Source organism: Oncorhynchus mykiss, chromosome 1, assembly GCF_057628025.1.
Source record: "Oncorhynchus mykiss isolate SJ-2025 chromosome 1, ASM5762802v1, whole genome shotgun sequence".
NCBI classification, from domain to species: Eukaryota; Metazoa; Chordata; class Actinopteri; order Salmoniformes; family Salmonidae; genus Oncorhynchus; species Oncorhynchus mykiss.
In genome coordinates this window covers 91067900-91080864 of record NC_143022.1, presented here as the reverse complement: position 1 = coordinate 91080864, position 12965 = coordinate 91067900, and the positions used below count along the sequence as shown (strand labels likewise).

General features: G+C 45.0%; 1 protein-coding gene across 5 annotated transcripts in view; it reads right to left on the bottom strand.

Annotated features, from left to right (window-relative positions):
- The window catches only part of LOC110505954 (WD repeat-containing and planar cell polarity effector protein fritz homolog), a 195046-nt gene that overhangs the window by 6045 nt on the left and 176036 nt on the right, over nucleotides 1-12965 (bottom strand). For 3 of the 5 annotated variants that reach the window (XM_090184051.1, XM_090184047.1, XM_090184059.1), the window contains one exon: nucleotides 4254-4342. In XM_090184051.1, the coding sequence (XP_090040177.1) occupies nucleotides 4287-4342 (56 nt within the window). In that variant the 3' untranslated portion in view covers nucleotides 4254-4286. Of the gene's footprint in view, nucleotides 1-4253; nucleotides 4346-12965 lie in introns of all 5 variants that reach the window. The other 2 variants (XM_090184040.1, XM_090184041.1) reach the window with 1 other exon arrangement.

Sequence of the window (12965 nt, the reverse complement as noted above, 5' to 3'; positions counted from 1 at the left end):
GCACTACTACAGAACAGAGTCCTACTCCCTGTGGGATTCCCTATATAGTGCACTACTACAGAACAGAGTCCTACTCCCCGTGGGATTCGCTATATAGTGCACTACTACAGAACAGAGTCCTACTCCCCGTGGGATTCCCTATATAGTGCACTACTACAGAACAGAGTCCTACTCCCCGTGGGATTCCCTATATAGTGCACTACTACAGAACAGAGTCCTACTCCCCGTGGGATTCGCTATATAGTGCACTACTACAGAACAGAGTCCTACTCCCCGTGGGATTCGCTATATAGTGCACTACTACAGAACAGAGTCCTACTCCCCGTGGGATTCCCTATATAGTGCACTACTATAGAACAGAGTCCTACTCCCCGTGGGATTCCCTATATAGTGCACTACTACAGAACAGAGTCCTACTCCCCGTGGGATTCCCTATATAGTGCACTACTACAGAACAGAGTCCTACTCCCTGTGGGATTCCCTATATAGTGCACTACTACAGAACAGAGTCCTACTCCCCGTGGGATTCCCTATATAGTGCACTACTACAGAACAGAGTCCTACTCCTCGTGGGATTCCCTATATAGTGCACTACTACAGAACAGAGTCCTACTCCCCGTGGGATTCCCTATATAGTGCACTACTACAGAACAGAGTCCTACTCCCTGTGGGATTCCCTATATAGTGCACTACTACAGAACAGAGTCCTACTCCTCGTGGGATTCCCTATATAGTGCACTACTACAGAACAGAGTCCTACTCCCCGTGGGATTCCCTCTATAGTGCACTACTACAGAACAGAGTCCTACTCCCCGTGGGATTCCCTATATAGTGCACTACTACAGAACAGAGTCCTACTCCCCGTGGGATTCCCTATATAGTGCACTACTACAGAACAGAGTCCTACTCCCCGTGGGATTCTCTATGGGCCTCGGTCAAAAGTAGTGTGTATATATAAAGTGCTGTGAAAAAGTATTTGCCCCCTTCCTGATTTCTTATTTTTTTTGCACATTTGTCACACTTACATGTTTCAGATCATCAAACAAATGTTAATATTACACAAAGATAACCCAAGTAAACACAAAAATGCAGTTAAGTGATAATAAATCAAATTAAGGGAAAATAGCTATCCGAACCTTCATGGCCCTATGTGACAAAGTAATTGAATTTACTGTGGTTAATCACATTTTTTGGAAAGCTGAGTTCAAATGCACTAGCCACACCCAGGCCTGATTACTGACAGACCTGTTGAATCAAGAAATCACTTAACCTCTCTTGGGTAGGGGGCAGTATTTTCATGTCCGGATGAAAAGCGGGCCCAGAGTAAACTGCCTGTTACCCAGGCCCAGAAGCTAGGATATGCATATAATTGGTAGATTTGGATATAAAATGATGTCTGTGAGTATAACAGAACTGATGTGGCAGGCGAAACCCAGAGGAAGAACCATAAAAAATAAAATAATGTTCAGCCTTCCACTGTTTCCAATGGCTTTCATGTTTATTATGAGGTGAAGTCCTCCCAGATTGCAGTTCCTAGGGCTTCCACTAGATGTCAACAGTCTTTAGAAAGAGTTTCAGGCTGTTTTTTTTTGAAAAACGAGCTAGAAGTTGTGGTTTTTCTAAGTCGCTCCCATTCTGGCTGTAGTGTTTCCATGCGCGTGGGTGAAAGTGCGTTTTGTTATTTATCTCCGGTAATGAACATACTATTCTCCGTCTTAAAATTGATCATTTATTCATTATTCGTTTATTCACTGGGATTCATTTTGTATGCATTTTGAAGGAGGGAAACCGGTAGATTATTGAATTAAGTGCGCCAGCTAAACTGAGTTTTTATGGATAAAAGGAAGGACTTTATCAAACATTTTTGATGTAACTGGGACCTTTTGGAGTGCCAACAGAAGAAGATCTTCGAAGGTAAGGCATTTATTATATCGCTATTTCTGACTTTCGTGTCGCATCTGCCTGGTTGATTTTTTTTCTTCATGTTTTTGGATGCGGGGCGCTGTCCTCAGATAATCGCATGGTGTGCTTTCGCCGTAAAGCCTTTTTGAAATCTGACACAGCGGCTGGATTAACAAGAAGTTAATCTTTATTTTGATGTATAATACTTGTATTTTCATGAATGTTAAATATTTATATTTCTGTAATTTGAAATTCGCGCTCTGCAATTTCACCGGATGTTGGCCAGGTGGGACGCTACTATCCCACCTGCCCATAAGAAGTTAAATAGAACCTATCTGACAAAGTGAAGTAGGCCAAAAGATCTCAAAAAGCAAGACATCATGCCGCGATCCAAAGAAATTCAGGAACAGATGAGAATCAAAGTAATTGACATCTATCAGTCTGGAAAGGGTTACAAAGCCATTTCTAAGGCTTTGGGACTCTTTGGCTTTGGGTGTGCGTCCCATTACATCTGGCGTTAAAGTAACACAGCATTTCAACCTCAGGAGGCTGAAGAAATTCGGCTTGTCACCAAAAGCACTCACAAACTTCTACAGATGCACAATCGAGAGCATCCTGGCGGGCTGTATCACCGCCTGGTACGGCAACTGCTCCGCCCTCAACCGTAAGGCTCTCCAGAGGGTAGTGAGGTCTGCACAACGCATCACCGGGGGCAAACTACCTGCCCTCCAGGACACCTACACCACCCGATGTCACAGGAAGGCCATAAAGATCATCAAGGACATCAACCACCCGAGCCACTGCCTGTTCACCCCGCTATCATCCAGAAGGCGAGGTCAGTACAGGTGCATCAAAGCTGGGACTGAGAGACTGAAAAACAGCTTCTATCTCAAGGCCATCAGACTGTTAAACAGCCACCACTAACATTGAGTGGCTGCTGCCAACACACTGACACTGACACTGACTCAACTCCAGCCACTTTAATAATGGGAATTGATGGGAAATGATGTAAATATATCACTAGCCACTTTAAACAATGCTACCTTATATAATGTTACTTACCCTACATTATTCATCTCATATGCATACGTATATACTGTACTCTATATCATCGACTGTATCCTTATGTAATACATGTATCACTAGCCACTTTAACTATGCCACTTTGTTTACATACTCATCTAATATGTATATACTGTACTCGATACCATCTACTGTATCTGCCTATGCTGCTCTGTACCATCACTCATTCATATATCCTTATGTACATATTCTTTATCCCCTCACACTGTGTACAAGACAGTAGTTTTGGAATTGTTAGTTAGATTACTTGTTGGTTATTACTGCATTGTCGGAACTAGAAGCACAAGCATTTCGCTACACTCGCATTAACATCTGCTAACCATGTGTATGTGACAAATACAATTTGATTTGATTTGATTTGATTTGAAAAAGAACATCATACCAACAGTCAAATGTGGTGCTGGTAGTGTGATGTTCTGGGGCTGCTTTGCTGCTTCAGGACCTGGACCACTTGCTGTGATTGATGGAACCATAAATTCTGCTCTCTACCAAAAAATCCTGAAGGAGAATGTCCGGCCATCCATTCGTCACCTCAAGCTGAAGTGCACTTGGGTTCTGCAGCAGGACAATGATCCAAAACACACCAGCAAGTCCACCTCTGAATGGCTTAAATAAAAACAAAATGAAGGTTTTGGAGTGACCTAGTCAAAGTCCGGACTTGAATCCGATTGAGATGCTGTGGCGTGACCTTAAAAAGGCGGTTCATGCTCGAAAACCTTCCAATATGGCTGAATTAAAACAATTCTGCAAAGAAGAGGGTCCAAAATTCCCCCACAGCGATGTGAAAGACTCATTGCCAGTTATCACAAACGCTTGATTGCAGTTGTTGCTGCTGATGTTGGCACAACCAGTTATTAGGTTTAGGGGGCAATTACTTTTTCACATAGGTCCATGAAGGTCCGGATAGCTTTTTTCCCTTAATAAATAAAATCCTCACTTAACTGCATTTTGTGTTTACTTGGGTTATCTTTGTGTAATATTAAAAATTGTTTGATGATCTGAAACATTTAATTGTGACAAATGTGCAAAAAAATAAGAAATCAGGAAGGGGGCAAATACCCTTTCACAGCACTCGCACCCACACACACACACTCGCACACACACTCGCACACACTCGCGCACACTCGCGCACACGCACGCACACGCACGCACGCACACACACACACACACACACACACACACACACACACACACACACACACACACACACACACACACACACACACACACACACACACACACACACACACACACACACACACACACACCTGTTTGTCTCCATGGTCATGCCTGATCAGTGCTCAGGGTCCCGGTGTTTCACTCCTCCAGTGGCCAGCTCCTGTTGGTCGGTCCTGCTCTGCTGATTAACCAATCACAAGAGAGACAATCAGAATGTGCAGAGATCTACAGGATCCAGCAGTGAAGTGGTTGAATCTACAGAGATCTATAGGATCCAGCAGATGGCCAAGGTATCTGCTCGTAGTAAGTAACCATCCTGGATGGCCAAGGTATCTACTAGTAGTAAGTAACCATCCTGGATGGCCAAGGTACAGTGGGGAGAACAAGTATTTGATACACTGACGATTTTGCAGGTTTTCCTACTTACAAAGCATGTAGAGGTCTGTAATTGTTATCATAGGTACACTTCAACTGTGAGACGGAATCTAAAACAAAAATCCAGAAAATCACATTGTATGATTTTTAAGTAATTAATTTGCAATTTATTGCATGACACAAGTATTTGATCACCTACCAACCAGTAAGAATTCCGGCACTCACAGACCTGTTAGTTTTCCTTTAAGAAGGCCTCCTGTTCTCCACTCATTACCTGCATTAACTGCACCTGTTTGAACTCGTTACCTGCATAAAAGACACCTGTCCACACACTCAATCAAACAGACTCCAACCTCTCCACAATGGCCAAGACCAGAGAGGGTGTAAGGACATCAGGGATAAAATTGTAGACCTGCACAAGGCTGGGATGGGCTACAGGACAATAGGCAAGCAGCTTGGTGAGAAGGCAACAACTGTTGGCGCAATTATTAGAAAATGGAAGAAGTTCAAGATGACGGTCAATCAACCTCGGTCTGGGGTTCCATGCAAGATCTCACCTCGTGGGGCATCAATGATCATGAGGAAGGTGAGGGATCAGCCCAAAACTACACGGCAGGACCTGGTCAATGACTTGAAGAGAGCTGGGACCACAGTCTCAAAGAAAACCATTAGTAACACAGTACGCCGTCATGGATTAAAATCCTGCAGCGCACGCAATGTACCCCTGCTCAAGCCAGCACATGTCCAGGCCCTTCTGAAGTTTGCCAATGACTATCTGGATGATCCAGAGGAGGAATGGGAGAAGGTCATGTGGTCTGAAGAGACAAAAATATAGCTTTTTGGTCTAAACTCCATTCGCCGTGTTTGGAGGAAAAAGAAGGATGAGTACAACCCCAAGAACACCATCCCAACCGTGAAGCATGGAGGTGGAAACATCATTCTTTGGGGATGCTTTTCTGCAAAGGGGACAGCACGACTGCACCGTATTGAAGGGAGGATGGATGGGGCCATGTATCGCGAGATCTTGGCCAACAACCTCCTTCCCTCAGTAAAAGCATTGAAGATGGGTCGTGGCTGGGTCTTCCAGCATGACAACGACCCGAAACACACAGCCTGGGCAACTAAGGAGTGGCTCCGTAAGAAGCATCTCAAGGTCCTGGAGTGGCCTAGCCAGTCTCCAGACCTGAACCCAATAGAAAATCTTTGGAGGGAGCTGAAAGTCCGTATTGCCCAGCGACAGCCCCGAAACCTGAAGGATCTGGAGAAGGTCTGTATGGAGGAGTGGGCCAAAATCCCTGCTGCAGTGTGTGCAAACCTGGTCAAGAACTACAGGAAACGTATGATCTCTGTAATTGCAAATAAAGGTTTCTGTACCAAATATTAAGTCCTGCTTTTCTGATGTATGAAATACTTATGTCATGCAATAAAATGCTAATTAATTACTTAAAAATCATACAGTGTGATTTTCTGGATTTTTGTTTTAGATTCCGTCTCTCACAGTTGAAGTGTACCTATGATAAAAAATTACAGACCTCTACATGCTTTGTAAGTAGGAAAACCTGCAGAATCGGCAGTGTATCAAATACTTGTTCTCCCCACTGTATATAGTATGGTTGTGGAAGGCTTATATTCAGCCTAGATATAATTTAACAAGCTCTGAATTCATTAGGTTATTGCTGATTGTTTGCATTTGACCTTTAATTGTGCAACAAAGCTTATTTAGATAAAACATTTTTAAAACATGGAGATATACTGCATATCGTGAATTGCCCTTAAGTTTAGATATGATTTTTAGGCCACAGCCGTAGCTGACACTACAGCCTTCAGGGCTGGACTGTGTGCCTCCATCTCTACTCATAGATCCCAGATAGACAGAGGGGTCTATTCAATCTGAACCTGGAACCGGGTTTCCTGGTTAAACCAGACTGTGACATTACAGGGACTAAAACACATCTGACCCAGTATCAGCGGTTAAGGGGGCAACTTCTATGCTATTTAATCCACTACACTAGGCTTGCCTTCCAGCTAAATAGAAACGCCAGCCAATTCCCAAAGACAGTAGAAACAGAGAGATAGGGGAGACGATGTGCTACTTCCTCTTTTCAACATTAGTCAGATAGAGGAACGTTGGTCCCCTTCCCAGATTTCCGTCTCTTACTCCTCTCTCTCTCTCTCCCCCCCAAACAGTCATTGTTTCTCGTCTCCATCTCTTCTCGCCAAGCCAAAAGGGAGGAATAATGCCCCCCCCCCCATCCCCATCTCACTAAGCTGTCATTGGCTCCACATAACAAACAATGAAACTTCATCTGAGACCAGATTACCATGGTTTCAATAAAAACGTACAAATTGAGAGAGAAATAATAATGTAAAACAGAAAAGGCAAAAGGGAAGAGGGTAAAATGGATGGCCTCTTCTCTCCTCTCTCTGTAGTTATGATGGAAATGGATGGCCTCTTCTCTCCTCTCTCTGTAGTTATGATGGAAATGGTTGGCCTCTTCTCTCCTCTCTCTGTAGTTATGATGGAAATGGTTGGCCTCTTCTCTCCTCTCTCTGTAGATATGAGGGAAATGGATGGCCTCTTCTCTCCTCTCTCTGTAGTTATGAGGGAAATGGATGGCCTCTTCTCTCCTCTCTCTGTAGTTATGAGGGAAATGGATGGCCTCTTCTCTCCTCTCTCTGTAGATATGAGGGAAATGGATGGCCTCTTCTCTCCTCTCTCTGTAGATATGAGGGAAATGGATGGCCTCTTCTCTCCTCTCTCTGTAGTTATGATGGAAATGGATGGCCTCTTCTCTCCTCTCTCTGTAGTTATGATGGAAATGGATGGCCTCTTCTCTCCTCTCTCTGTAGTTATGAGGGAAATGGTTGGCCTCTTCTCTCCTCTCTCTGTAGTTATGAGGGAAATGGATGGCCTCTTCTCTCCTCTCTCTGTAGTTATGAGGGAAATGGTTGGCCTCTTCTCTCCTCTCTCTGTAGTTATGAGGGAAATGGATGGCCTCTTCTCTCCTCTCTCTGTAGTTATGATGGAAATGGATGGCCTCTTCTCTCCTCTCTCTGTAGTTATGAGGGAAATGGATGGCCTCTTCTCTCCTCTCTCTGTAGTTATGAGGGAAATGGATGGCCTCTTCTCTCCTCTCTCTGTAGTTATGATGGAAATGGATGGCCTCTTCTCTCCTCTCTCTGTAGTTATGAGGGAAATGGATGGCCTCTTCTCTCCTCTCTCTGTAGTTATGAGGGAAATGGATGGCCTCTTCTCTCCTCTCTCTGTAGTTATGAGGGAAATGGATGGCCTCTTCTCTCCTCTCTCTGTAGTTATGAGGGAAATGGATGGCCTCTTCTCTCCTCTCTCTGTAGTTATGAGGGAAATGGATGGCCTCTTCTCTCCTCTCTCTGTAGTTATGATGGAAATGGATGGCCTCTTCTCTCCTCTCTCTGTAGTTATGAGGGAAATGGATGGCCTCTTCTCTCCTCTCTCTGTAGTTATGATGGAAATGGATGGCCTTTTCTCTCCTCTCTCTGTAGTTACGAGGGAAATGGATGGCCTCTCCTCTCCTCTCTCTGTAGTTATGATGGAAATGGATGGCCTCTTCTCTCCTCTCTCTGTAGTTATGATGGAAATGGATGGTCTCTTCTCTCCTCTCTCTGTAGTTATGATGGAAATGGATGGCCTCTTCTCTCCTCTCTCTGTAGTTATGATGGAAATGGATGGCCTCTTCTCTCCTCTCTCTGTAGTTATGATGGAAATGGATGGCCTCTTCTCTCCTCTCTCTGTAGTTATGATGGAAATGGATGGCCTCTTCTCTCCTCTCTCTGTAGTTATGATGGAAATGGTTGGCCTCTTCTCTCCTCTCTCTGTAGTTATGATGGAAATGGATGGCCTCTTCTCTCCTCTCTCTGTAGTTATGATGGAAATGGATGGCCTCTTCTCTCCTCTCTCTGTAGTTATGATGGAAATGGTTGGCCTCTTCTCTCCTCTCTCTGTAGTTATGATGGAAATGGATGGCCTCTTCTCTCCTCTCTCTGTAGTTATGAGGGAAATGGATGGCCTCTTCTCTCCTCTCTCTGTAGTTATGATGGAAATGGATGGCCTCTTCTCTCCTCTCTCTGTAGTTATGAGGGAAATGGATGGCCTCTTCTCTCCTCTCTCTGTAGTTATGAGGGAAATGGATGGCCTCTTCTCTCCTCTCTCTGTAGTTATGAGGGAAATGGATGGCCTCTTCTCTCCTCTCTCTGTAGTTATGATGGAAATGGATGGCCTCTTCTCTCCTCTCTCTGTAGTTATGATGGAAATGGATGGCCTCTTCTCTCCTCTCTCTGTAGTTATGATGGAAATGGATGGCCTCTTCTCTCCTCTCTCTGTAGTTATGAGGGAAATGGATGGCCTCTTCTCTCCTCTCTCTGTAGTTATGATGGAAATGGATGTTCTCTTCTCTCCTCTCTCTGTAGTTATGATGGAAATGGATGGCCTCTTCTCTCCTCTCTCTGTAGTTATGATGGAAATGGATGGCCTCTTCTCTCCTCTCTCTGTAGTTATGATGGAAATGGATGGCCTCTTCTCTCCTCTCTCTGTAGTTATGAGGGAAATGGATGGCCTCTTCTCTCCTCTCTCTGTAGTTATGATGGAAATGGATGGCCTCTCCTCTCCTCTCTCTGTAGTTATGAGGGAAATGGATGGCCTCTTCTCTCCTCTCTCTGTAGTTATGATGGAAATGGATGGCCTCTCCTCTCCTCTCTCTGTAGTTATGAGGGAAATGGATGGCCTCTTCTCTCCTCTCTCTGTAGTTATGATGGAAATGGATGGCCTCTCCTCTCCTCTCTCTGTAGTTATGAGGGAAATGGATGGCCTCTTCTCTCCTCTCTCTGTAGTTATGAGGGAAATAGATGGCCTCTCCTCTCCTCTCTCTGTAGTTATGAGGGAAATGGATGGCCTCTTCTCTCCTCTCTCTGTAGTTATGATGGAAATGGATGGCCTCTTCTCTCCTCTCTCTGTAGTTATGAGGGAAATGGATGGCCTCTTCTCTCCTCTCTCTGTAGTTATGATGGAAATGGATGGCCTCTTCTCTCCTCTCTCTGTAGTTATGATGGAAATGGATGGCCTCTTCTCTCCTCTCTCTGTAGTTATGAGGGAAATGGATGGCCTCTCCTCTCCTCTCTCTGTAGTTATGATGGAAATGGATGGCCTCTTCTCTCCTCTCTCTGTAGTTATGATGGAAATGGATGGCCTCTTCTCTCTTCTCCCTGTAGTTATGATGGAAATGGATGGCCTCTTCTCTCCTCTCCCTGTAGTTATGAGAGAAATGGATGGCCTCTTCTCTCCTCTCTCTGTAGTTATGAGGGAAATGGATGGCCTCTTCTCTCCTCTCTCTGTAGTTATGATGGAAATGGATGGCCTCTCCTCTCCTCTCTCTGTAGTTATGATGGAAATGGATGGCCTCTCCTCTCCTCTCTCTGTAGTTATGATGGAAATGGATGGCCTCTTCTCTCCTCTCTCTGTAGTTATGATGGAAATGGATGGCCTCTCCTCTCCTCTCTCTGTAGTTATGATGGAAATGGATGGCCTCTTCTCTCCTCTCTCTGTAGTTATGATGGAAATGGATGGCCTCTTCTCTCCTCTCTCTGTAGTTATGATGGAAATGGTTGGCCTCTTCTCTCCTCTCTCTGTAGTTATGATGGAAATGGTTGGCCTCTTCTCTCCTCTCTCTGTAGTTATGATGGAAATGGATGGCCTCTCCTCTCCTCTCTCTGTAGTTATGATGGAAATGGATGGCCTCTTCTCTCCTCTCTCTGTAGTTATGATGGAAATGGATGGCCTCTCCTCTCCTCTCTCTGTAGTTATGATGGAAATGGATGGCCTCTTCTCTCCTCTCTCTGTAGTTATGAGGGAAATAGATGGTCTCTCCTCTCCTCTCTCTGTAGTTATGAGGGAAATGGATGGCCTCTTCTCTCCTCTCTCTGTAGTTATGATGGAAATGGATGGCCTCTTCTCTCCTCTCTCTGTAGTTATGATGGAAATGGATGGCCTCTCCTCTCCTCTCTCTGTAGTTATGATGGAAATGGATGGCCTATCCTCTCCTCTCTCTGTAGTTATGAGGGAAATGGATGGCCTCTTCTCTCCTCTCTCTGTAGATATGAGGGAAATGGATGGCCTCTCCTCTCCTCTCTCTGTAGTTATGATGGAAATGGATGGCCTCTTCTCTCTTCTCCCTGTAGTTATGATGGAAATGGATGGCCTCTTCTCTCCTCTCCCTGTAGTTATGAGGGAAATGGATGGCCTCTTCTCTCCTCTCTCTGTAGTTATGAGGGAAATGGATGGCCTCTTCTCTCCTCTCTCTGTAGTTATGATGGAAATGGATGGCCTCTCCTCTCCTCTCTCTGTAGTTATGATGGAAATGGATGGCCTCTCCTCTCCTCTCTCTGTAGTTATGATGGAAATGGATGGCCTCTTCTCTCCTCTCTCTGTAGTTATGATGGAAATGGATGGCCTCTCCTCTCCTCTCTCTGTAGTTATGATGGAAATGGATGGCCTCTTCTCTCCTCTCTCTGTAGTTATGATGGAAATGGATGGCCTCTTCTCTCCTCTCTCTGTAGTTATGATGGAAATGGTTGGCCTCTTCTCTCCTCTCTCTGTAGTTATGATGGAAATGGTTGGCCTCTTCTCTCCTCTCTCTGTAGTTATGAGGGAAATGGATGGCCTCTTCTCTCCTCTCTCTGTAGTTATGATGGAAATGGATGGCCTCTCCTCTCCTCTCTCTGTAGTTATGATGGAAATGGATGGCCTCTCCTCTCCTCTCTCTGTAGTTATGATGGAAATGGATGGCCTCTTCTCTCCTCTCTCTGTAGTTATGATGGAAATGGATGGCCTCTCCTCTCCTCTCTCTGTAGTTATGATGGAAATGGATGGCCTCTTCTCTCCTCTCTCTGTAGTTATGATGGAAATGGATGGCCTCTTCTCTCCTCTCTCTGTAGTTATGATGGAAATGGTTGGCCTCTTCTCTCCTCTCTCTGTAGTTATGATGGAAATGGTTGGCCTCTTCTCTCCTCTCTCTGTAGTTATGAGAGAAATGGATGGCCTCTTCTCTCCTCTCTCTGTAGTTATGAGGGAAATGGATGGCCTCTTCTCTCCTCTCTCTGTAGTTATGATGGAAATGGATGGCCTCTCCTCTCCTCTCTCTGTAGTTATGATGGAAATGGATGGCCTCTCCTCTCCTCTCTCTGTAGTTATGATGGAAATGGATGGCCTCTTCTCTCCTCTCTCTGTAGTTATGATGGAAATGGATGGCCTCTCCTCTCCTCTCTCTGTAGTTATGATGGAAATGGATGGCCTCTTCTCTCCTCTCTCTGTAGTTATGATGGAAATGGATGGCCTCTTCTCTCCTCTCTCTGTAGTTATGATGGAAATGGTTGGCCTCTTCTCTCCTCTCTCTGTAGTTATGATGGAAATGGTTGGCCTCTTCTCTCCTCTCTCTGTAGTTATGATGGAAATGGATGGCCTCTCCTCTCCTCTCTCTGTAGTTATGATGGAAATGGATGGCCTCTTCTCTCCTCTCTCTGTAGTTATGATGGAAATGGATGGCCTCTCCTCTCCTCTCTCTGTAGTTATGATGGAAATGGATGGCCTCTTCTCTCCTCTCTCTGTAGTTATGAGGGAAATAGATGGTCTCTCCTCTCCTCTCTCTGTAGTTATGAGGGAAATGGATGGCCTCTTCTCTCCTCTCTCTGTAGTTATGATGGAAATGGATGGCCTCTTCTCTCCTCTCTCTGTAGTTATGATGGAAATGGATGGCCTCTCCTCTCCTCTCTCTGTAGTTATGATGGAAATGGATGGCCTATCCTCTCCTCTCTCTGTAGTTATGAGGGAAATGGATGGCCTCTTCTCTCCTCTCTCTGTAGATATGAGGGAAATGGATGGCCTCTCCTCTCCTCTCTCTGTAGTTATGATGGAAATGGATGGCCTCTTCTCTCTTCTCCCTGTAGTTATGATGGAAATGGATGGCCTCTTCTCTCCTCTCCCTGTAGTTATGAGGGAAATGGATGGCCTCTTCTCTCCTCTCTCTGTAGTTATGAGGGAAATGGATGGCCTCTTCTCTCCTCTCTCTGTAGTTATGATGGAAATGGATGGCCTCTCCTCTCCTCTCTCTGTAGTTATGATGGAAATGGATGGCCTCTCCTCTCCTCTCTCTGTAGTTATGATGGAAATGGATGGCCTCTTCTCTCCTCTCTCTGTAGTTATGATGGAAATGGATGGCCTCTCCTCTCCTCTCTCTGTAGTTATGATGGAAATGGATGGCCTCTTCTCTCCTCTCTCTGTAGTTATGATGGAAATGGATGGCCTCTTCTCTCCTCTCTCTGTAGTTATGATGGAAATGGTTGGCCTCTTCTCTCCTCTCTCTGTAGTTATGATGGAAATGGTTGGCCTCTTCTCTCCT